At 49.6% G+C, this 23,295-nt stretch overlaps 1 protein-coding gene across 9 annotated transcripts in view; it reads right to left on the bottom strand.

The window, feature by feature from the left end:
* The window catches only part of FARP2 (FERM, ARH/RhoGEF and pleckstrin domain protein 2), an 83,500-nt gene that overhangs the window by 43,583 nt on the left and 16,622 nt on the right, over nt 1-23,295 (bottom strand). For all 9 annotated transcript variants that reach the window (XM_067027384.1, XM_059053724.2, XM_067027391.1 and 6 more), the window contains exons 3-7: nt 8,959-9,063; nt 8,094-8,136; nt 6,872-6,950; nt 4,705-4,802; nt 2,972-3,086 (exon numbers count right to left, since the gene is read on the bottom strand). In XM_067027384.1, the coding sequence (XP_066883485.1) occupies nt 2,972-3,086; nt 4,705-4,802; nt 6,872-6,950; nt 8,094-8,136; nt 8,959-9,063 (440 nt within the window). The remainder of the gene's footprint in view (nt 1-2,971; nt 3,087-4,704; nt 4,803-6,871; nt 6,951-8,093; nt 8,137-8,958; nt 9,064-23,295) is intronic.

The following is a 23,295-nucleotide window of genomic DNA, read 5'->3' as shown; positions in this document are numbered from 1 at the left end:
GCAAAGTTTCCCCTTTTTTTCTGGCTGAGTGGTGTTCCATTGTACAATACACACCGCGTCTTCTCTACCCGTTCGTCTGTCGATTTATCGCTTGTCTTTTTGATGACAGCCATTCTGACTGTGTGGGGTGGTGTCTCAGGGTGTTGGTGTGCGCTTCCCTGATCATTAGTGAGGTTGAGCATCTTTTCATGTGTCTGTTTGGCCGTCTGTCTATCTTCTTTAGAAACATGTCTCTTCAGGTCCTCTGCCCAGTTTTTAATCAAGTTGTTTGCCTTTTTCATGTTGAGTTGTATGAGTTCTTTGTATATTTTTGCAGACATATGATTTGTAAGTATCTTCTATTCAGTAGGTGGCCATTTGTTTTGTTGATGGTTTCCTTTGCTGTGCAAAAGTTTTTGGTTTTGTTAGGTCCCATTTGTTTATTTTTGCTTTTGTTTCCCTTGCCTAAGGAGACAGATCCAAACAAAAATATAGTTGACCCTGAACAACTCGGGGGTTAGGGGGACCGACCCTCTGCACATACGTTACAGCCAGCCCTCTGTATCCGAGGCTCTACATCTGAGAATTCAACCCGCCTCAGACCATGTAGTATGTAGCATCTACTATGGAAAACAGTCCGTGTATAAGGGGACTCACCCAGTTCACACACATGTTGTTCAACGGTCAACTGTATTGCTAACACCCACATCAAAGAATATACTGCCTGTTTTCTTCTAGGAGTTTAAGTCTCAGGTCTTACGTGTAAGTCATCTTTTAAAAATATTTATTTATTATATTAGTTGTTTGGTTGCACTGGGTCTTAGGTGTGGCAGCCAGGCCCCTTAGTTGCGGCTCACAAACTCTTAGTTGTGGCACGCATGTGGGATCTAGTTCCCTGACCAGGGATCAAACCTGGGCCCCCTGTTTGGGAGCGGGGAGTCTTACCCACTGTGCCACCAGGGAAGTCCCGTTACATGTAAGTTTTTAATCCATTTTGAGCTTATTTTTTGTATATGGTGTGAAAAAGGGGTCCAGTTTGATTCTTTGGTGTGTGGCTGTCCAGTTTCCCAATGCTGTTTATTCAAGAGGTTGTCTCTTCCCCACTGTATAGTCTTGTCTCTTTTATCACACACCCACAAGTGTGTGGGTTCATTTCTGGGCTCTCTGTCCTGTTCCATTGATCTGTGTGTCTGTTTTTATGCCACTTCCTTCCCGTTTTGATGGCTGTAGCTGTGTAGTTGTTTGAAATCAGGGAGTGATACCTCCAGCTTTGGTCTTCTTTCTCAAGATTATTTTGGGTATTTGGGGTCTTTCACGTTTCCATACAAACTTTAGAGATATCTGCAACACTCACAAACATGTGCACATGCGCATACGAACACACGACATGCAGGCGCGGAGCCACCTCTCCGGTCTGGTGCTTTACTCCCCTCAAGGCAGGTTCTTGGTGTAACTGAGCATAGACTGGTCACCGTCCCACTGGCCTCCCCATGCAAGGGAGGGGGGTGTCATGTCATGAACCCCCACCCACCGGGCCTGGCGGTGAGCCTCTCCCACGGGGCTGTGGACCCCATCCTGAAGCACTCTTCCCTGGGGTCCGCGGCCCCAGGCTGCTTTCCTTCCTCTGGCTGCTCACAGCCCTGAACTCACGGCCTCTGGGGCCTCTCCCCACCCCCATCCTCCAGGGGAGTGTCCTGGCCCTGCTCTGCCTCACCCCTTCCCCAGCCCGTCTCACCCTGCACAGTGTGCTTTGACTCCACCCCTGCCCTGGGCGCTGCTGCCCAGGTGGGACGCTTCACACTGCGGCCACCCCACCCTCCACAGGCGCCCGGCTCCGGCCCTGTGTGTCCTGGCAGGAAGGGGACCCTGCCCCCACTCTGGGAGCAAATCCCACACAGGTGACCGTCCCCTCTGGGACAGACAGGGGACCCACTCAGGCTGGCACGGGGAAGGGCCCTCTGCTCGGCTGGTCCTCGGGGTCTGGGTGTGACACGGGGCGCGGTGCACTCCCCCGCCGCCAGCCAGAACTAAGGCAGCCTCGAAAGAGGCCACGCCGAGGGGCTCTAGGAAGCGGGGCCAGAGCCCTAAGGGCCAGGTGCGCGCTGAGGCTGCGGCTGGGAAAGGGTGGCCCTGTGTGCACAGCTCAGACGCCCAGCGGTGCCCCGAACCACCACACCCAAGACGGAGCTCAGGCCTTGGCTCCGTTTCGCCACATGACGAAGGGGGGCCCGCAGTGCAGGGCACGCGCAGCCTCCCGCCAGCAGCTGGGGCTGTTACTGGTTCCTAGAACCTTGGGTGCCATGCCCCCCACCGCCAGGCTCTTGCCTCTGCCGCCACGCTCACGGTCCTCCCGCACCCCACCCTCCCCGCAGAGTGGGCTCTGCCTGGCACTCCAGCCCACGTGCCACAAGGGACACATCTGTACAGACAGTGCCACCCCGAGCCAGACACACCAAGGCCCGCTGGTAGCTCTGAGCGGTAAAGGCACGGAAAGCGCACAGCCTCACAGGGAAGGGCATCCTCGATGGCTGGAGCCTGGGTCTGCGATGCCCAACCCCCGCCCTGCACGCGACGTCAGCGTGCTTACCTCTCAACAGGCTCCCCGCCAAGGGGCGCCCAGTCCTCCAGGACCCCTCCCCATCGAGCTCTCCCTTTGGTGAACTCAAGCTCACAACCCCCGGGCCCGGGGCCGCCAGCCCTTCTTACGGCCTCCCCATCTCTCTTCTCCTCCTCCTGCGGGTCACGCTCACCTCGCCCCAGCGTCAAGCCTCAGGGAAGCCAGGCAGCAGGGCTGCAGCAGGAACCATCCCACCCCCCGACACCTGAGGACTGGGCACGGCCAGCGCGGGATCCCGTCCACCGCCCCCCACTTAAAGAGGGACGCCAGCACTGCCCGGAGCCCGGGCACCCTCCTAGCCTGTCCCGGAGCGGCCCGTGGACGGAGTCCCGCCCGGTCAGCCGACTGCCCCGACGTCCGGCGGCGCCGACTCACGCGTGCTGCCGGTGGAGCTCCAGGATCCGCTCCAGGGCCCGCTCCTGGCCCGGCAGGTACTCGTTGGCCCGCAGGTGCTCCCGGTCCAGCGCCTCTTCGTAATCTCCTATTTCCGCTGAGATGAGAAAGTAACAGGCGGTCTTTTTCACGTTTACATGAAGAAAAATACAAGCGTTTGTGCATGCAAGTGCATAAATTAAAAGCAGGAGAAAATTATCCTACATCTGTAGCAAAAAAATATATCCCTTAAATAAACAAAATGTTGTATTTTATTTTTCCAAATATTTTATGCTGTTAAAGGCAAACATAAAGGCAGGCGAAGAGAATTTTTTCTGAGTCTTGAAGAGGAAAGACTGGTGAGCGGCGGCTCCAGGGAGGGAAACTCTGAGCTTTACCCTGTTTGCTACGTTTTAAACGTTTTCTCTGTAAGTTGTCTCAAGACTACTGGGACCGGGATAAGGTCCTTTATTTTGTTTCAAGATAATGTATTTTAAATTGTTTCTTCCTTCAGGCCCTCCCAAATTCTTGAGGAACAATGAATGTTTCTTTCTAATTTCATGTATTTTAAGGCCACACATATTTTCAAAATAGTAGTTAAAGCCCATTAATTTTAAGCAACATACTTTGTTTTGAGACAGTCTCGAATCACAGAAAAGCTGTATGCACAGGATCACACCTTGGTGTGTGTTTCCTAGAAAACGGGACATTCTCATGCATAACCCCAGCGCCGCCACCCAGGTAAGGACAAGACCACCATCTGCTGCTGCATCCGAGCCTCAGAACCCGTTCACGTTTCAGCAGCCGCCTAACTTTAAGGCAGAAGACCCGGTCAGGATCCTACGCGGCATCTGGCTGTTGTGGCTCTTTACCACCCTTCAATCTAAGCAGCACGCTTCCAAGGTGGAACTTACAGGCAGACAAGTTATTCTAAGATAACTCAGCTGCGCACAGAGCCCTCAGCAAGAGGCACTATCGAAGGCCGTCTGCACTGAAAAGCCACCTGCCGCCTGAGAGGACCTCAGGACAAATCACAGATAACTAAGCCACTTCAGCACCTGTGCTTATGGGCGTGAACGGGTCCCATTGCTCAGGACGGCAAACCTCTGGTAAAATCTGCTATTTGGAGAAGGTGTGTCAGGGGAAGGACCAAGTAAACTGCACATTAACCCATTAACTTAGAAGTTCCTAAAATTCTGGAATCTCTCTATATCATACTTCCTGAGTTCAAATTTCAGAAGTATTCGTTCTATGCCAGGAAGATGTGGTCCAGCCTCTAGTCCAGAAGCCGGGCGGGGATTTCCTTCTTTCTGTCCTGCGGGGGGAGGGGGCTGGAGAGCCTGGGCAAAGCGCGCACTTGCTCTCCAGACGCTTCTCCCAGTTCATGCCTGAAGTCACCACGGCGCTCCACACGCTCAAACCTCCTCCTGCTCTGAGACACTGAAGAGCTTCCTTTGTCCTTCGGGGACTGATGCCTGACTTGTCACGGGGGCTGCGATGCTCTCCCCGGAGTCGGGGTGCTACCTGGCCCCCCCGACTGGAGGTCTGAGGGCCACGTGAGACCGCGGGGAGGACGCGTGGCCCGTCTCCCTTCCCAGGTGGGAAGTTAACCCTCAGCTCTTCAGAAAAACCTGCAAACTGAGCCGCCCGTCCTTTGCTGGTGCCCAGCCCGGGGCAGGTGAGTCGGCCACAGGCGCAGCCATCCCGTGTGAGTGCGGGGCCAGCGGGACACTCACCCTGCAGGAGGTGGGACGCCAGGAGGGCAGCCGTGGTGTCCGTGCAGGTCAGACGCTCCTCCAGAAGGTCTCTCTTAAGTTGCAGGGCAAACAAGTATCTAGGAGGGAGTTCCAAGCACAGAGATCAGCTCCAAAGCTTCTGAACACACTTCCCACGTCTGTCTCAGGAGGACACACAGCCCCAGGCCACACCAGAGCAGACGGCGAGCAAGGCCAGCCACAGGAGGCCCGGCACCACAGAGCGGCGGGCGGCCCACACGCCGGGCACGCCGTAGCCCAGGGCACCGGGTCACCTGGAGCCACACCTTCAATGGGGAGGCTCACAGATCCGTGCCACTTCCGTCACACACACAAAGCTGCACTCGCGATTCTGTGTGAAGTAGCAGAAATAGCCAATGAAGACAAAGCTTCAAGTGTGGCTATGAAGCTTTAAGGCAAATTGATAATGTTTGGTCTTGGCTAGAATCTGAGAAACAGGTAGTCTTGAATTAACTGGTGCGAATGTAACAGGGAGGGTGATTCAAACTATTTATATATTCATTCATCCCGTGAGCAAATAATCCCCGAGCACATGTCTACTCCAGGTGCTGTCCTGGGAGCTGGAACTGGATAGGGAGCAAGACAGACCCCCTGCCCTTTGCTGGGGGTCCCACTCCAGCGCGAGCCGTCAGCGTTTACTGTGCTCTCTTAAACTTGAAATGTACACACCCTTGGCCTTGAGCAATCCCACCCCTATGAACTTTCCTACAGAAACACTTCCAGAGTTCACAAAGATATGTGGACAAGGATATTTATTTGCAGCATTATAGCAGAGAAAAGCTGGAAACAATCTAAATTTGTACAACGTGAGACTGGCTAAATAAATTAGGCTACAGCCATACATACTAATATGGAAAGACATCCATGGCATGCCACGGATATGTGGGGGGGGGGAGAAACTCAACCTGCAGCTCTCTATGTAGAGTTTGATACTGTTTTGTAAAATAATGAGTTAAAGCCCCACGTCTACTGGCATACTGCTGTGAATTCATCTGGAAGACTCACGTCCCAGTGTTAATACTTCTGGGAAGGGTGGGTGGGCAGGGACTGAAGAGGAACGCTGACTTTTTACTCTACATAACTTTAAAGTTTTTCTTCTTTTACCACAAACATACAGTATTTTTTATAAATAAAAAAAATGACCTTCTGCATCAACCTGGCTTGGACCCAGGACATGGAATTAGGTTAACACTTCCTGTTACTCACCATTGTCTAGGAATATATATTTAAAGGTGATTCTCTCAAAAGGGGCTTTCTGGTAAATGTGAGGTATTTAATACACTATTAAGACAAGCTCTGTGCTCACTCATAAAGGCGCTTCCTGCGTCCTGGGGCTCAGCTCCTCACCCGTAAAGATGAGAGGCTAGAGCCTTGCGATCTCTACGTGTCCTCGCAGCTGAGTCTATGACTTTGTGATACAGAAGCGGTTGGCCAAGACCTTCTCAGCAGAGGTTCTAAGACTCTGAGGACCCAGGTATGAATCCACGTTTGGCCAGGGAGCTATTCTGTTCCTACTGCACCATCATCATAGCCTTCTCTTATCTCACTTCTGACTCCAGGTTTTGAGTTGATTTTTAGGTTTTTGCTTTATTCCTCATGATAAAATCAGTACATAAAACACAAGGAAAAAAACCACTTCCATAATCTTATTGCCCAGATGAAACAACTGCAAACATTTTCTTTCAAAGAATCAATCGTGAATTTAAGAGTAGCACAAAAGAAATCACCTGAAGGATTCCTGCTCCATATATCCATAAGGACACTCCCAAGTAAGTGTATGTTGTTGATTAAAAGAGTAAAGGAATGGGTGAAATTCCTACCGACTTCATGCACAGGCATAGATCTATGCTCGTTTGGAGAATATCTGTTCAGCAGTACCCTCAAACGCCATTTTTAATTCTCAAATTTGTGCCATAACCTTCCTTCCAAACCCTATTTGCATTTGTGTCTGTGCAAGAGTGAGAACGCAAAACTATGACACCTTGGTTACAGCTTTGACACAAACACAAGGCTCGCTCTTTGAATAAACAACCCTGACCAGGTGCTTAGGTAAAGCACAGGGGCTGTCGGGGACACAGGTGAAGGAGGACCCTGCCCACGTCAGCTCTGGGTCAGCCAAGCTCTTTACCGTGTATATTCTTCTTGCAACTGACCCGGATCGGGTGGGAAAAATTTCACTGCTAGGCGAAGCACTGTATTCTTTGGCCCTATAAAAAGAAAAATTTTAAAGTCCACAAATAAGGTCACACTCTGTATTTGCTATCTTTCTGCATATTCTGGTGTGATTGAGATAGTGCTTTCAAATGGACTGTTAAAGCAAATCTTTTCAAGTAAGAGGATGTAAAGAGATTTCCTCTGAGTAAAATTTAGTCCTAAGTACCAGTCACATATAGCAAAGTAAAAATTGAAAACTTTTGCTTTAAGTTGAGATTACTAAAAGAAACCCTAAAAACAAGCAGGAAACTGCACATTAAAATCTTAAAATGTATTCTTCTTTACATTTTAGGAGTAAAAAAAGTGATTAAAAAAATTAAGGTGTTTATACTATTATTCATAATAATAATTTTAAAAGCCTGGGAGTTCCCTGGTGGCCTAGTGGTTAGGACTCTGGGCTTTCACTGCCAGGGCCCGGGTAGGATCCCTGGTCGGGGAAATGAGATCTCGTAAGCCATGCGGCAAGGCCCCCCTAAAATTAAAAATAATAAAAAGGCCATTATTTTTGAAATCCTTATATACTTTAGTGAAAGAAAAATGTTATCATCCACTATACTGAACTAGAACCACCTGACTACTGTAAAGAAAAAGTGTAGGATATTAGTTTATCTGAGTAGTTTAGCTTTACTGAAATTTTATAATAACACAGCCATGTGATTTCCACCACAAGAGGAACTGTTTTGCTAAAATGCTATGGCAACTGAAATGGCCTTCGCTTATCAGTGAACAAGAGTTCCTTCCATACAACCTCTTCTCCTCAACTTAGTCCTAAAAAACTTACAGGTGAATTCAGATGACTAGAGATTTCACCCCGTATGTCTTTTCATAACTTAGAAACTGCACACTTATTTTTGCGTATTGGCCAAAAATGAAGGCAATATCGAGCAGCATATCCTATTTCTTCCAAATTTGAGGCAAGTAACTGAGAACTGAGTTAAACGACGCCCCACCCTCCACGTCTTACAGTTTAAAGCTACACAGCAAAGTGACCTCCAAGTTTACCTGCTGCTGGTGTCACCTGGCTGCTGCCCAGAGGGGTGACAGCCATGATCGTCTGAACACGCCTTGAATCTGAACAGTCAGGGACAAAGCACCTCAGACGAGCAGAGTTTTACAGAGTTAAGAAAAGGACTTACTTCGTACTTGTCGAACGATGGGTTTCATAGGTTCAAGCCAGATCTAAAGGGGATTTAAGAAAAGATATCAAATCCGTTAAATTATTTCTCTGTTTAATAAGAATGTTACAAAACACAAATATTTATAATTAAGGGAGATATTTAAGGCAGGAGTATTTTGGCCCTGCTGCTCTTAGACACACGTCGAATCCTGATATAACAGAGTACAGCAGGGCACGCTCTGGGAGGCGCAGGACAGGACGCTGCTAACCGCCCCAAGTCACAGAGGCTGCTGTCGCCGTGCACAGGACGGGCACCCAGAGCTCTGTGTGTGCGTGCTGGGGCTGGTATCTGTTAAGACCAAACAAATATCGGGCACCCGCTGCCTTTGTAAACAGCGAGCTGTGCGACAGGCGTAGAAGGGGCTCTACAATGCTTACATGCTTTTTGAACTAATGGGTTCATTTGGTTTCTTTAAAACAGTTCCACCTGTAAATATTAAAGCTCCATACTTTTATGGTTCACCTATTAAGTAAAATGAGGCATAACCAGTTTAGTAAAGCAGTTTGCTCAAAATCCACTCTTGAAATGATTCTAACACACGATATACTCTAGGCTGCTTTTAAAACTTATGAAGAAAGGATTTCCTTGGCACGTGTGCTAGTAGATGGAAAAAAATTAGGGGGGATGCCAATTCAGGCTTAGGTAGAAGGCAAATATATTCCCTACAGCTATAAATAAAATACTTTAATAGCACAGCCTTGATAATAACAATGTGCTTGTATCATCCCAGGGGGTCCTCAGAGGTCTCTGGCCTGGATGCATCATCACAAGCACCTGCAGCCCACCTAGAACCCATTTCCAAAAGCAGATGAGAAGCACATACCCAGCAGGACTGGACGTTTTGAAACTCCAAGCCGAAATAGTCGCATTCTATCAGATTCAAGCGCTTCCACACCTGGGTCAGTAACACCTGGCCATCGCATTTAGGCTGTGGTGAGACAGAGGAGAAGAAACACGAGGAGGGTTACACGACTTTAGACAACAAAGATTTACGAACACTGCGGCATAAAGTCCCTTCCCACATGTAAAACTTTATTATATTTAACTTCTTGCTTCGCTTTCCCTTCTGACGAGGCTCACAAACTGTCACAAAGCGAACAGATGAACCTGAGGCTCTTCGTGCTCAGAAACTGCCGCATAAATAAAGCTAAAAACTCCTCAATTCTACCTTCTCAGAGTGTGTGGAGTCACATTTCTTTGTAACTTTAAGGCTGTAGGAACCATTTTTAGCCTCAGTAAACATTTTATCAAACAATTCTGATATTTACTAAAAAGGTGAGTCTCATAGCCCATGTCTGCATGAGACCCCCGTGGATAACTTAGTGTCCACACTGTAAAGTCAAAAGACTTCTTCAAAGACAAACAGGGGAAAAACTTCGATAGCTCATATCACAAAGGGTTAATTTCTTTAAAACATGCAACCGAATAGAAAAACGGGCAAAAGGACAGGCTGTTCACAAAAACAGAAACCTAAATGACGTTTAAACACATAATTAGAGATATGCAAATCAAAACTACACTGAGATCCCAGTTTTCATCTATCAGATGGGCAGAACTCAAGAGTCTGAAAGCACCGCGTCAGGGAGCATAGCAAACAGGCACCCCCGTGGGACCATGGAGCAAACTGGGACCACGTCTGTGGAGCTCACGATGGAGCTACCTACCAAAATTTAAATGTCCTCACCATGCTTTTAAAAACCCCACTTCTAAACAGTATTTCAGGGGATTCCTTGGCGGTCCAGTAGTTAGGACTCTGCACCCTCACTGCCGAGGGCCCAGGTTCAATCCCTGGTGGGGGAACTAAGATCCTGGAAGCCACGTGGCACGGCCAAAAAAAAAAAAAAAAAAACTATTTCACAGGTGCAAAGCTATGCATATAGAACAACATTTGTCACAATAATTCTTCTAATAGCAGACAATTAACCATACCCTAAATCTGCAGCACAGGACAGGCTGCTAAACTGCAGCAAATCCAGTGACACTCGAGGCGGGTAGACTAAGGCTGCTCTCACTGCTAAAGTGAAAAGACCACCAAGGTAAACTGTTAGGGTAAAAAATCTGGGTGCTGAACAACGCACACACCTCCACTGCACGGGGGGATATAAATATAGATATGCATCTATAAATACGCATGTAGGTACTACAGGTAAACGCACAGACTCTCTCTGAAGGGGCAGTTAACTAGGAACAGTTGTTGGTTCCAGAGAATTGAACCATGTGACACAAAAAGGACTTAACCACAAAAGAATGTCTGATAAATGGACCACCTGAAAATCAGAAACTTCTGTACATCAGAAGACACTGTTAAGACAGGAAAACGGCAAGTCACAAACTAGAAGATATGTGCAATACAAAAGTGTCCAAAAAAGGTCATGAAGCCAACACATATTTAAAGATCTACAAATCATAAAGAAAAGGTAGACAGTCCAGTTAAGCAGGAGTGGGCAGAAACACCTGAACAGGCACTTTCAAAAGAGCATTATCTAAATGGCCAATAAACAGTAAGAAGAGCTGCGCAACATGACGTCAGGGAAACGCATGCTCAACCAGACGCCCAGGATGCTAAAAATAAGGGGACTGGCGAGAACGTGGGGAACCGCGAGGAGGTCTCGTCCAGGCTGATGTGGGTGCAGGTCTGCAGGTCTCCCGGGGAAAGCGGCGGCCAGACCTGCCCTACGGCCGCGCAGTCCCGGTCCCGGGGTACGCTGAACAGAAGTGTCTGCTTACGTACGGCAAAACACACGTCTGAGAACGTTCACAGCAGGCAAAAGCACTTACAGGCAAAAACTGACAAGAGCTGAAACGTCAAACTGGAGGGATAAATGATATACGGTTTGTTGACACCATGGAATATGACCCAGTGATGGAAAAAAGAGACCACTGCTTCATGCAGCAATACTGGTTACTGATAAATGTCAGCGCACACACCATATGACTGTCTCTGTACCAAACTGAGTATCTGGCAAAACCATTTTATAGTCCTAAAGATCAGAACGGCAGCTATTTGGGGGCTGTAAGCGGCTGGCCGGGGGCATAAGGGGGCCTGCAGTCCATCTCCACTGGGGGTGGGCGGCAAGTGCACACACGTCAGCTCACCAAGCTGCGCACCTCACTGTGCAAGGGACACCCTGGTACGAAAGTCACCACAAGGAAAATAAAAGGTCAAACAGCCTTGGAAGTTCCTGAAAGCTGACCTTTCACCTTTTACATTAATCCTTCTAGAGTTGCTCTGAGGCGTCAGGACGCACAGGGCACGAGGCACCTGGTTCCACTGCTGGACGGCCCTGCCTGGAAAGAGTTCCCAGCCTTTGGCCAAAATGTCTTTGCCTAAATCCTCCCCTGATCGATCTCCTGCAGACACGGTCCAGTTTGTCAAGGGCCCTTTCAGAAAGGTCACCCAGAACAGAACACGCCAGAAAAGCCCAAGTCCAGTGCGGCGCTCCATGCGGAACGGACCCACTGGAGCCCGTGACCTGTGCAAATGCAGGGACCTGGGGTCAGAAGGTGGGTCTCCGTGACAGCATGACGCTCACGCATGCGCCAGCCCTTCCAGTTTCTAAACAATTGTTTCTCAAAGTGCTCGGCGTGAGACAGACTTTTCTAGACCACAGGTTTTGGGAGAGCAGAAACCATATCTTAAATTTTGTTCAATAATTAACAATTCACCACACGTGTAGAGACTTTCAATGGAATGAGTCCTCCTTGGGGACAAAATGCTAGGCGGTTCTTGGTACTTAAATTATAAAAGAGCTTCAGGAGGTTCTTTGGCGCACAGAGTAATTTACATGACAGGCACTCAGATGTCTGTTAATGAATCAATCACATAATAACTGGGACAACCCCTTCCATTATGACCATAAACACTGAAGTCCAATCCAACGTCATTTATTAAAAGATGGGGCAATCCATCCTGAACAAAAGGATCAGGAGTGGGTGAGGTACCACGCAGGCCGCACAGGAATCGGAAAAAGGGAAGCAGGAGGGCAGAGCTGCGCGTCTCCGGCCGCTCCCGGCTGCCCTTGGGCCCTCTGCCCCTGCAGTGACACAAGACGCACAGTTCCCAGGCATGCGAAGAATTTTAGGAAGATGCTGAGCGGTTATTTTCCAAACCCAGAGGACAAAACTAGAAGAAACCGTTTAATCGACATTTTAGATTTCAGCTAAAAATATAGAAAGACATCGATGGTCAAGATGGTGAAATAAAGAAGAATCGGCGTGCTGCCCGACCAGCGCCAAAACGGCCGAGACGGTGACCTGACCCAGCTTGGTCACCCTCTGCCTGGTGTGGACGAGAAACCAGGGGTTTTCTTTAGATACCCTCCGGCTCCTTGGCTTCATCACAAGGGGCAAGTTGTGTCATGCGGCCGTAGGAGCACAGACCTGGAGTTGGAATCCCGGCTTTCCGCCTGGTGGCTATCCTCGCTGGGCCTGGGTTTTCCTCATTTGAAAAATAAATAGCTCTTACCCTGAAAGGGTTTTCTGGGGATGTCATGAAACCACGCGTGCCGGGTGCGCTGTCTGCAGACGCGCCAACAGTGCCGGCACCGCACAGAACATCTTCCAGCTGCTCACAGGGAGAGCTCCCAGCCTCAAGGACCGTCCGTCCAGGTCTCACGTTTGCTCCTCGGCTGTGCACAGCCCCCTCCCGACACGTGTCTGAAGAGCGCCGTTTCCGTGCACGTGGTTTCCCGTGCACGTGCGTGGAGCAGAGGAAGCGGGCGGGGCAGTGAGCCTGGGCTCCGCGCGGGGGTGGGGCTTCTCGCAGGCAGCTGGGGCCTCTCCCTCCCGTCAGCGCCTGTGCAGACACATGGACACGGACTGCCTTTTCTATACTGTAGTTTAAAAGTGTTTCAACACTGCTTGCCAGGACGATTTTCTACAGGTTCATTCCTCTTGATTTTTACAGGAGCATCGCAACGAGGACTTAGCTGGTGAAATACGGCAGCTCTGCTCTGTGTCCCTTGTGTCTGTCACGTGTCCACCTCTGCCTTCTCGTGTCTTCCATACTCAGAGTTTACCTTCTGTTCCTAAAAATACAGACACTGGCCGTCAGCCGGACTGCAGTCCCCACGGTCTGTGCCCACAGGGGCGGATGCCAGAGGGAACGAGGCTGCTGACCACCATGGAGGGCGTCTGAGCTCCGGCATCCCCAACAGACACAAGGGAGAGACCGACTTCACAGCCCAAACCACGGTGGGGCTTCAAACACCAGGCTGGAGGAGACACGGCATTAATAACATAACCAAAGTACAAAATACAGGTTACAAACGTTTTGTTCAGTGTTTCCATTTTTCCAGTTGGTCACAACGGCAGAGCTCTTCTCCAAGCTTAGACATAAAGCATATTGTTAAAAATCTGCATAGACAAAAGTACCATTAAAGATTTTGTCTGGACAGAAATGGGCTACAGAAGCTTAGTGAACAAAGTACTTCTTTATTCTTTGTCTTAGCAGTGTGGGAAAATCCTTCTTGAAAAAGCTTGACTTTGTCCTTCAACTTGTTTGTTCCATGTGCCCATTTACAGCTCATTTGTCAAAGGACAGCTCCTCCGTCTCTGCTCCGGTACTGAAACTCACATCTCCACTGTTAGCTTCAGGACTTAAGATCCTTCTTGTCTAATAATTAGATCAACCCAAAACTTCCTTTTATAATATTATACTGTGCAATGAAGATAATCTTGCGAGCTCAGAGGAAACTGCAGCCACATTAGACGCTCTGAAAGGTCACCCACATTTCTGATGGGCATTTCCCTCTCACTCTGGCTTACGCTTAAGTCTGAGATTCTCATTCTCGCATATTCCTCAAATGCTGTATAACCAGAGATCCACTCCCTCCTGCGCTGAAAGCCACAGGAGTTGTGTGAAGGTGGAGGACATGAAGACATCACTGCTACGTCTGCTTATCAGGGAGGGGGGACTCAGTGTCCTCAGACAGAGATCACCTTGACCACAGGATGTGGGCACCAAATGAGCTCACACATCCGTGGATCCGCTGGTGCCCCAGCTCCTCTTACAATAGCTTCTCCGAAACTACTCGAGGAAACAGGACAGCTTAAATCCCCAAATAAGAACCTGTTAGTACGGGTGAGCTAGTTATCTTTTTATTGCCCCTCTGCTCCAAGCCCACCCTTCTTTGTGGCTTTGTGACCCTGGGACGGGACCTGCAGACATTTCTCTCTGACTAGCTGGAGACAGCACCGCTGAAGAGAGGGCCTCTCTCCCTGCTTCTGGGCTCTGGGCTCACAGCTGCTGGCCTGTGCAGGAGGCCCAGCAGCGACTCTCCCTCAAGCTCTGGTCCCGCCGCCGGGCAGCTCCTGCCCGCAGCCCGTTCCTGGGGCGCTTGGTCGGAGCCTTGGGCTTGGGGGCGGCGGCAGCTGACTGCACTTCCTGCTCCGCATCCTGCGGGGCTCCCCTCCCCGCTTCGCAGTTACTGTCTGTTACCAGTTAACAACTGTTGCGTTTTCCAGTTCACAGCGCAGGTGTATTCTGTCTCCTGACCCGGACCCTGAATAACTCGGCACGCAGTCCCTGGACGATGCCCACGGCGTGCACAGCCTAGGCAGGAGAGAGCTCCGGAACTGGGGGAAAAGCCAAATCCACAGCAAGCCCCCTGCAGCTCGTCCAAACGCACACGGTTAGCACAACAGCCGCGACGTGACGGCGGCAGAAGCTCGTCACCAGATGAGGTTTAAACGCGGAACGGTGAGTGTTAAACAGAGGGTCACGTCACGCAGATGTCTGTCCTGCGGGGTGCTCTCACAAGCGGGGGGAGGGGGTGACAGCAGAGAAGCAGAATCGGTGATGAGCACCCTCGTAAGACCCTGTGGAGTGGGGAGGGGCTAAGGCGTGAGCACAGAAGGAGAGAGACGGGAACCCCCCTCCCAGTTCCAGGAAGGACCATCCCGTCTCCTCCCACCAGAGCGAGGGCGCTGGTGACCCGGGTAAACGAGGCCGCGTGTCCCCACCACATCCTTACGTAGTTTACGTCCCATGGCGGCAGCCAAGGAAGCAACCTGATACATCTGATGAGTTTTAGTAGTTGGGAGATCAACCCACTATTTTTTTATTCCTTGTCATTAACTTAGCATCAGGGAAAAATAAAACAGAGGGAGCATCTTAGCGGTGAATCTCCTAGAGCAGCCAGTCTCTCAGGTGACTCCTTTCTTTCTTCCTCGTCAGCAGAAGGGTCTGGTTGGCTTGCCTGCCCTGCGTGTGTGCCCCTGTGGAGACTCTGCCTGCTCCCCAGCCAGGGCCCTGTGGAGGGGAGCCTGCCTACAAAATCAAACTGTGCCTTTGAAAAGGTCACTGGAAGCAACACCAAGCAGTCTGAATCTTCATTTGCAAAAATACACGGACAACCAGGAATGAGCAGATGCTTCACACCAAACTCCTGAAACGGAGGTGTCGGCCTGGAAAGCAGATAGATGAATTCCCGATGAACGGAGCGGACGCGGTAACCAAAACCAAAACAACGTCATTAAAAAAACCACGGAGATCCTCAGAAAGGCCAGTGGAACAGGTCAGTGTATTCGTAAAATGAGAAGATTTCGAAGAAAGGAAAACAGCAGCTAAAGAATGAAAGGAGGAAATAAAAAGACAACTCCAGAAATTAAAGGTCAACAGGAGGCCTGAACTGAACGAGTAAGACAGTCACCTGCACGGGTGCGGACACTAAATGGAGGCATTCCTCTCGAGATGGAGTAATGAAAGAAGCGTTCAGACTCAGGAACGTGAATCGGGAACCACAAATGTGTCTAAATCCCAGGAGTGGGCGACACAGGAGGGGAGGGGTCGGGGGAAGGGGTGCTCAGTGACTCTTCTGCGGAGGGCAGTGTAGACTGTCACTTCCTCAATCTCTTGCTGGAATCACTGAAAATCAAGAAAGAAGATAAGAAACAAAAACGTAAAGTCCATTTTCAGCAAAACTAGGAAACTGCTAAACCCTGAATCACAGCTTGGTGGGAGGAGTGCCAGCGGCAAAGCCAGCCCGAGGGCACGGGAGGGTGTGGGACGACGCCCGACAAGACGCCAGGGCACAGGTTTCAGCAGAAAGCCTCACGGAGCGCTGAGTCACCGACAGGTACAGCTTGGGGGGTGAAACCTACACCCCTTGTTTGAGAAAAGGAGGGGAAGAGGCGGCGGTGGCAGAAGCCAAACCCGGCCATCTGGCTTGGAGATGCCCAGGAGGCGGAGCCAAATGAGGCACACGCAGGACAGGGTGGAAGCCGGCCCTGCGAAGACCCAGGCCGGCTGCTGCTTTCGGCTGGCTCAGAATGAGGGATGCGCTGAGTCACCCCCAAGCCTAAGGTCGTACACAAATGCCAAACGTCCACAACTCTACAACCAGTCACTCATAAAAGACCCCCTTAAATTAGCTAATCCATGAACAGCTGAACTGCTTCAAAGTTGGTGACCAAAATAGAACAATCCTGCAAATATTCAAACACATTGAAGATAAAGGAGGGGGAAAAAAACAACAGAAAAAAGTCAGATGAACACTTAGCAGAAAAATGCTGCCTCTTAGCAGATGAAACTGCGGCCAGAATTTCATTAACTGTTAGAATAAAGCAACTGCCTCTGTAATATAGGAGCACAAAGCAGAGGAACAGGAGCTCTGGAAAGAGAAGAGACGAGAACAGCTATTCAAGGAAAAGGAACCGCCTGGGAGTGGGTTCCCGGGTGCCTGCTTTCTGGCCATGTGACCCTGGGCAACAGTGTCAACTGGGTTACTTGTCTTTTATTATTGAGTTGTGAGAGTTGTTTTAAAAAATATATTCTAGGGACTTCCCTGGTGGCACAGTGGTTGGGAATCCACCTGCCAATGCAGGGGACACGGGTTCGAGCCCTGGTCCGGGAAGATCCCACATGCCGCGGAGCAACGAAGCCCAGGCGCCACAACTACTGAGCCTGAGCTCTAGAGCCCGCGAGCCACAACTACTGAGACCGTGAGCCTAGAGCCCGTGCTCCGCAACAAGAGAAGCCACCGCGACGAGAAGCCCTCGCACCGCAAGGAAGAGTAGCCCCACTCACAGCAACTAGAGAAAGCCCAAGCATAGCAACAAAGACCCAATGCAGCCAAAAATAAAATAAATAAAAATTTTAAAAAACCAAAAGCAAACAAACTTTGGTTTTCCAGAACTTAGAGTAACAATTTTCCAAAACAAGTTTGCCCTCCTCTAGTGCTCTTAGGTGTCTCCTAATCTGATTCCACTAAATAAGGAAAAATTGAAGACCCTTTGTAGAAGCCTGTGCTCTCAGCAAGTGTATCAAAGTCTCTCAAGATGTCTTTTTTTATTCTTTATGTTAATACGCTAACAAGTTAAATTTTATCTCAGTACTTATTTATAGTTTCATTTCATAATACAATTTGAATTCCTTGCTACATTTAGGATATGTTTCCACTATTTTATACAGTTTTAAAAGACATAGGATTGATGTAAAACAGAGCCAGAAGCAAAAAGCTATAAAGCTGACTATCCTTGATTTAGTATGCCTGATTTAAAAGAGTCCATGTTCCAAAATAATTTCCAGAAGGAAAGCGACGTCTAGAGCCTTAAAGTCATTCTGAGTTGTCTTAACTGAAAATTACTTTAATAGAGGGAAAAAAGGCTTTTCTTCGGCTACAAAAATCTAACTTTATCAGATTCAAATACCAAAACATGCAAAAAAGCATAAGGCCACATATTAGTGGATTAAACAAATGCAAAAAATATAATTATGAGGAAACATTATAAATATCTAAAAGTAGAACAGTAAGAAAGAATGTATCTTTCATAATCAGTAATGTTAAATTTATTTTAGAAAAAGATATTTTAGGCTCGACAGGGAAGCCATGACAGAAGTCTACACGGGAACTTCTGAAGAAGGCTCAGTCCCAGGCAGGGGTTTGAGACCAAGAGCCGAGCAGGAAAACATTTCTTTCTGATTTTCACTGTCACCAGAAAAAGCCCTCAAGTAAGGGCTGGGATCCTCTGCCACGGTGGCAAAATGAAGCCGTGTTACATAAACTACAAAATCACACACACAAAAGCATAACACGTGTGCAAAGGACATTCCAAAGCATTCCAGTAACAACAGTTGTGAAGCACCTACAGATCTTTTTCATGTTTCTCTTTAGAGACTAGTCAAAATCTCGCTGAAAATAAAAGCCCATAATTACTGTGACCCAGGAGTCCAAGACAGGAGAGTTTAAAGCGGCCTCCTTGGCCAACGGCTGACATGGCTGGCAGGCGTGTCTCGCTGAGAGGGGCCCGAGCGCAGGAGGGCCAGGGCCTCCCCTGGGACCCACCCCCTGCGTCCCCTCTCCTCCCACCCACATGCCGGCTCTGGGTCCTCAGCCTCCAGGCCCCTGCACGTGCCAGTCCATCTCCACCGCTTCCTGCCTAAGGGTGTACCCACACCTCGCCCCTGCCTGCTTTGTTTCTCTCCTGAGCACTAAGGGCTCTGCTTTCCCTGGTTTATCCTCAAGCTTCTACTGCAGCATAGCAGCAAGAAGGCTGGGCTCACCTGGCATCCTGGCTTGGCTTCCATAGTGGTGCCCGGAGCATCCCAGGTGCCGGGACACCCCTGCCCCCGAGAGCCACGGGGTCGCGGAGCGCGGCACAAACGCAAACCGACAGCCTGTCCAGGTGTCCAGTCCCCGACTGTGCTTTTGCCATAAACTTTCTGTCCTTTTCTTCACTGTAAGTTGTCACTTTCTGTGATGTCTCCAGCATCCCCTGGCTTTTTCTTTTCACTTCAAATACCATATACTTACTCTCAACTTCCCATTTTTTTTAACTTCTAACACAATGTAGAAAAATTTGCAAATTGCATATTTGATAAGGGGTTAAGATCCAGGATATGTAGAGAACTTTTAAAACTTAACCAAAAAAACAAACAACTAAATTCAAAAATGGGCAAAGGACCTGGATAGATATTTTTCCAAAGAATATATATATATATATATACACACACACACATATAAGCCCATGAAAAGATGCTCAACATCACTGACCATCAGGAAAATGCAAATCAAAACCGCAGTGAGATACCACCCCACACCCATCAGGACAGCTGCTATCAAAAAAAAAAAAAAAAAAAAAAAAAGAACGAAATGCAAAATGGTACAGTCACTGTGGAAAACAGTATGGAGCTTCCTCAAAAAATTAAAATAGAATGACCACGTGATTAAGCAATCCCACTACTGGGTATACACCCAAACGAAAAGAAAGCAGAGTCTTGGGGAGATGTCTGTACACCCGTGTTCACAGCAGCACTACTCACAAGAGCTAAAACGTGGAAGCAACTCATCTGCCCCTCAGCATTTGAAGGGCTAAGCAAAACGTGAGCCATCCGTACAGTGGGACATCATTCACCTTGAAACGGAAGTTCTGACACAGGCTGCAACGCGAGAGAACCTCGACACAGCGGTGCTCAGTGAAATAAGCCACTCGCTCAAGAACAAATACTGTGTGATTCCACTTACATGAGTTACTCAGAGGAGAAGAATCACAGAGACAGTAGGATGGTGGGTGCCAGGGGCTGGGGGTGGGTCAGTGTTTCACAGGGACAGAGCTTCAATTTTACAAGATGAAGAGTGACAGGGATGGACGGTGGTGACGGCTGCACAACGACGAGACTGGACTTAGTGCCACTGAGCTGCGCGCTGAAAAGTGGTTAACGTGGTAAACCTCTCGTGCGTGTATTTTACCGAAGGAAAAAAAAAAAAAAGTGGAGCAAACACACACACACAAAACCCCTCAAAACAAAACCAAAATAGTTAAGTCTGATAAAACTGTGTCTAAAAAACATAACTTTTGCCTATTAAACTGGAGATTTTATTAAAAACCATAATAGGTGCTACTGTGGGGTGTAAAGTGCTTCTGCCCTTTGTGGGGCCCCCTGAGGGCCGTACAACAGCCACTGATGCAGAACCTCCAGCTCCAGATATTTACCTAAAGGGAAAAATCCAGGATGTGTATAAAGATTTATTACAAAGAAACTGAAAACTAGAAAACTACATAGTCACTAAAAATTTAAGGAGAAAGTATACAGAAACATGTTCAACAGTATGCTAAGTTTAAAAACAGACTACAAATGTATGTGGTTTGATTCTAGGTGTGTTTAATGAATATATGTGAACAGATAAAAGGCTGGGAGGATATTCAGAACACTGTGCTTGGCTGTGTCCTGGGTGGTGATTCTTGGTTGTAGGCCTTCCCTATCTTCCATTTTCTTACAAGGGACATGTGTGATCTGTATCCATCAGCTGAACTCCCTCCCAAACGGGCGGCATCAGGAACCCTGCGTGCCATCCTGGCTGGTCTCCGAGGTGCTGGCTGCACGAGAGCCTCGCCAGGGGCACAGCGTTGCCAGGGAGTGGAAGCAATGCCGGTGCAAGTGCTAATCCTTGTGGACACGCTATTCGTGAAACAGTAAGATGAACTTGGGAAAGAACGTGTATCGAACACAGTACAAGTGAAAACACAGAATGTTCTCCTTGAAAGAAGAGAGAATTGTAATCCTCCAGCCAGCTTTCTGGAGAATCTTGGTTACTTTCTTTAACTGAAAGTGATCAGTAACACAGAATTAGGTTCTTAGGACAGAAAATGAACTGTGGGGCTGCTACCACCTAGCAAAGCTCCACTGAGAAGCAGAGCTTGGAGGAAGTCTTGCGGAACACCATACCTTCAGGGGTGGGAGGGAGGGGAGGGGAGGGGAGGAGAAGGGGAGGGGAGGAGAAGGGGAGGGGGAGGGGGGGGAGGGGGAGGGGAGGGGGAGGGGAAGGGAGGGGGAGGGGAGGGGAGGAAAAGGGGAGGGGAGGAGAAGGGGAGGGGAGGGGGAGGGAAGGGGAGGGGAGGGGAGGGGGAGGGAAGGGGAGGGGAGGGGACGGTGTGTTTGTTTTGTTCAGGGATTGAGTGAATGGATGGAGGGAAGAAATGAGGGTCAGGAGAAATGGGTCAGCAGAGGGTGCCCGGGATGGGGGAGGGCACACATTCCAGAACCTGTCAGCTCTTCTCTAAACCCCAGCCGCCCATCCTGCCCAGAATCACCTGAGGATTCCTCAGCTGCACCGCATGCTTTAAAGGTGGCCTTGGCAACCCGAATGTGCAGTAGGCGTGTGAAAGGCTCACTGGAGGCTGCGGGGGGCGGGGGGGGGGGCGGGGACGGGGACCAGGAGGACGGCAGCGCTCTCGGATGACCTGGATGGGGACAGGAATCAGGACGGGATGCAAACGGCCCCGGGGCCAGGCCCACCAGCGGCCACACTGGGCAGCAGCCCCCGTGGACGGAAGCAGCAGGAGAAAGGCCACGGGATCAGAGGATGGCTGGCAGTGGTCCTGTGTGGGTGAAGGGCCTGTGAGGCGGTCTAGCGGGTTTTTCCAGAGCAATCCACGCACCTGGGCAGGACAAAACCGGGCACATCCTACAACCACAAAGTCCACGCTGGGGACACACCCTAGAGAAGCCCATGCACGTGGCAACACACACAAGAACATCAGCAGCGGCACTGCTCCTAACGTCCAGACACTGTTCACCACCGAACAGAGCAGATTCTAGTAAGTTCAGAAAGCCCTGGGGTGTGCCAGGCTACACGGCTCAGTACGGGGGGCAGGACACGGGCTGTGTGTCGGGCTGCCGAGCGAAGGCCTGCAGAGGAGGACTCTGGGCCTTTCTGGCCTCCCCGCCCACGTGGTCCCCGCGGGAGCAGATAGGCGCGGACGTCATCCTGCCCCCCCACTCCGGCCACACGTCCGGACGGGGCCCCTGGGCAAAGCCGTTCCCAGACTTGGAGCAAGGCCCTTCCTCACGCCTTCAAGTGGTGAGGGGCTGAGATTTAAAACCTGGTCCTAACGTGCCCCACGCGGCTGCAGGGAGAGGGATGGGCGCGCGAGCCCGGGAGGCCTAGGTGGTCAGGCGGCGTCGCTCTCAGGCGGGCCACCTCCTTGTGGGGAGCTGGGCCAAGAGTGCAGGCATCAGAAATTTCTGGGAAGGGATGGAAACTGAACGGGAACAGCGATTCAAGCGCCCAACCAGTGAAACAAGTACAAGGTCAGCTCTTCTAGCCTCCTATGAACGAAGGACAACAGAACCAAATTCTTTCTGATCAGTAAATGAGAGCATCACGTGGATAAGAACAAGGGTTCTGGAGACAGCCGGGGGGTGGGGTGGGGTCACAGGTCAGCTGCGTCACCCATCACCTCACTCTGCCTCTGCCTCCTGCTGGGCTTGCCGACGACATAAGCCCGTCACGTGTCTTAAGGGCTCAGGAAACAGCTTGCAAGTCAAGACAACCCAATGGGCAAGTTTCCTTTCTATGACCCTCTGCTGGGACCCTGAGACAAGTCTGCGGTCTTCCATCACACAACCGTGGGGGTGGGTCTTCACTCGGTGACATTTCCCGATTCTTTTCCATTTGTCATGGGTCATCACTGCGGGGTCATCCAACATAGACTGTACACGCCAACCTGCAGGCATGTGCGTGTGCAGGCGTGTGCGTGCATGTGTGTTGGAGCTTCGATACCACAACTGGGTAAACGTCCACACCTCTGCCTCGTCCCACCCTACCACATTCCTGGGCTTCAGGGTCAAAACACAGATCAATTTTCCAAGACAAAATAATAGGTTTCAAAACCTAGGGCAGAATCACATAATTGCTGCATATACTAGGGACACACAGAGCTCTTACATAAAGCCTATATTATCGCCAAACTTCAGATGCTGAATTACTAACTTCTTCTTCTGAGATCAGACCAAAATAAGCTCTAAGGCGGTTTCCTTGCCATATTTAGGGTGCTCGTGTAGGAGCAGTGACAAACATCTGGCTACGATACTTTCTGGAATTCTGGCTATTTCTTCCTGGCCAGAAAGAAAACATTAAGTTTTTACTGGAATAGCAACTTCAAGTCCTTCAGCATGGGACTTCATGGCTGAGAATCTGTCCTCCTACTTGCCGCATATTTAAGCTAAAGCTTTTGAAATTCTAAAAAAAAGAAAGAAAGAAAGCAAGCCCACTCTGAAACTTTTGAGGATGTTAAGAAAAGGGGGAACGTGAGCAACCTTCCTGTTCATTAGAACTGCACCGCACCTGCCAGCAAAGGCACGACATTCCCTCCCATGGGTGAGGTCTCCCTCACCCAAACCACATCCCAGTCAGTTCTTTCAATCACTAAATATCAC

This window comes from Kogia breviceps, chromosome 2 (assembly GCF_026419965.1).
Source record: "Kogia breviceps isolate mKogBre1 chromosome 2, mKogBre1 haplotype 1, whole genome shotgun sequence".
In the NCBI taxonomy this organism is placed as follows: Eukaryota; Metazoa; Chordata; class Mammalia; order Artiodactyla; family Physeteridae; genus Kogia; species Kogia breviceps.
The sequence above is the reverse complement of the archived record's forward strand: the minus strand, read 5'-3'. Positions and strand labels throughout refer to the sequence as shown.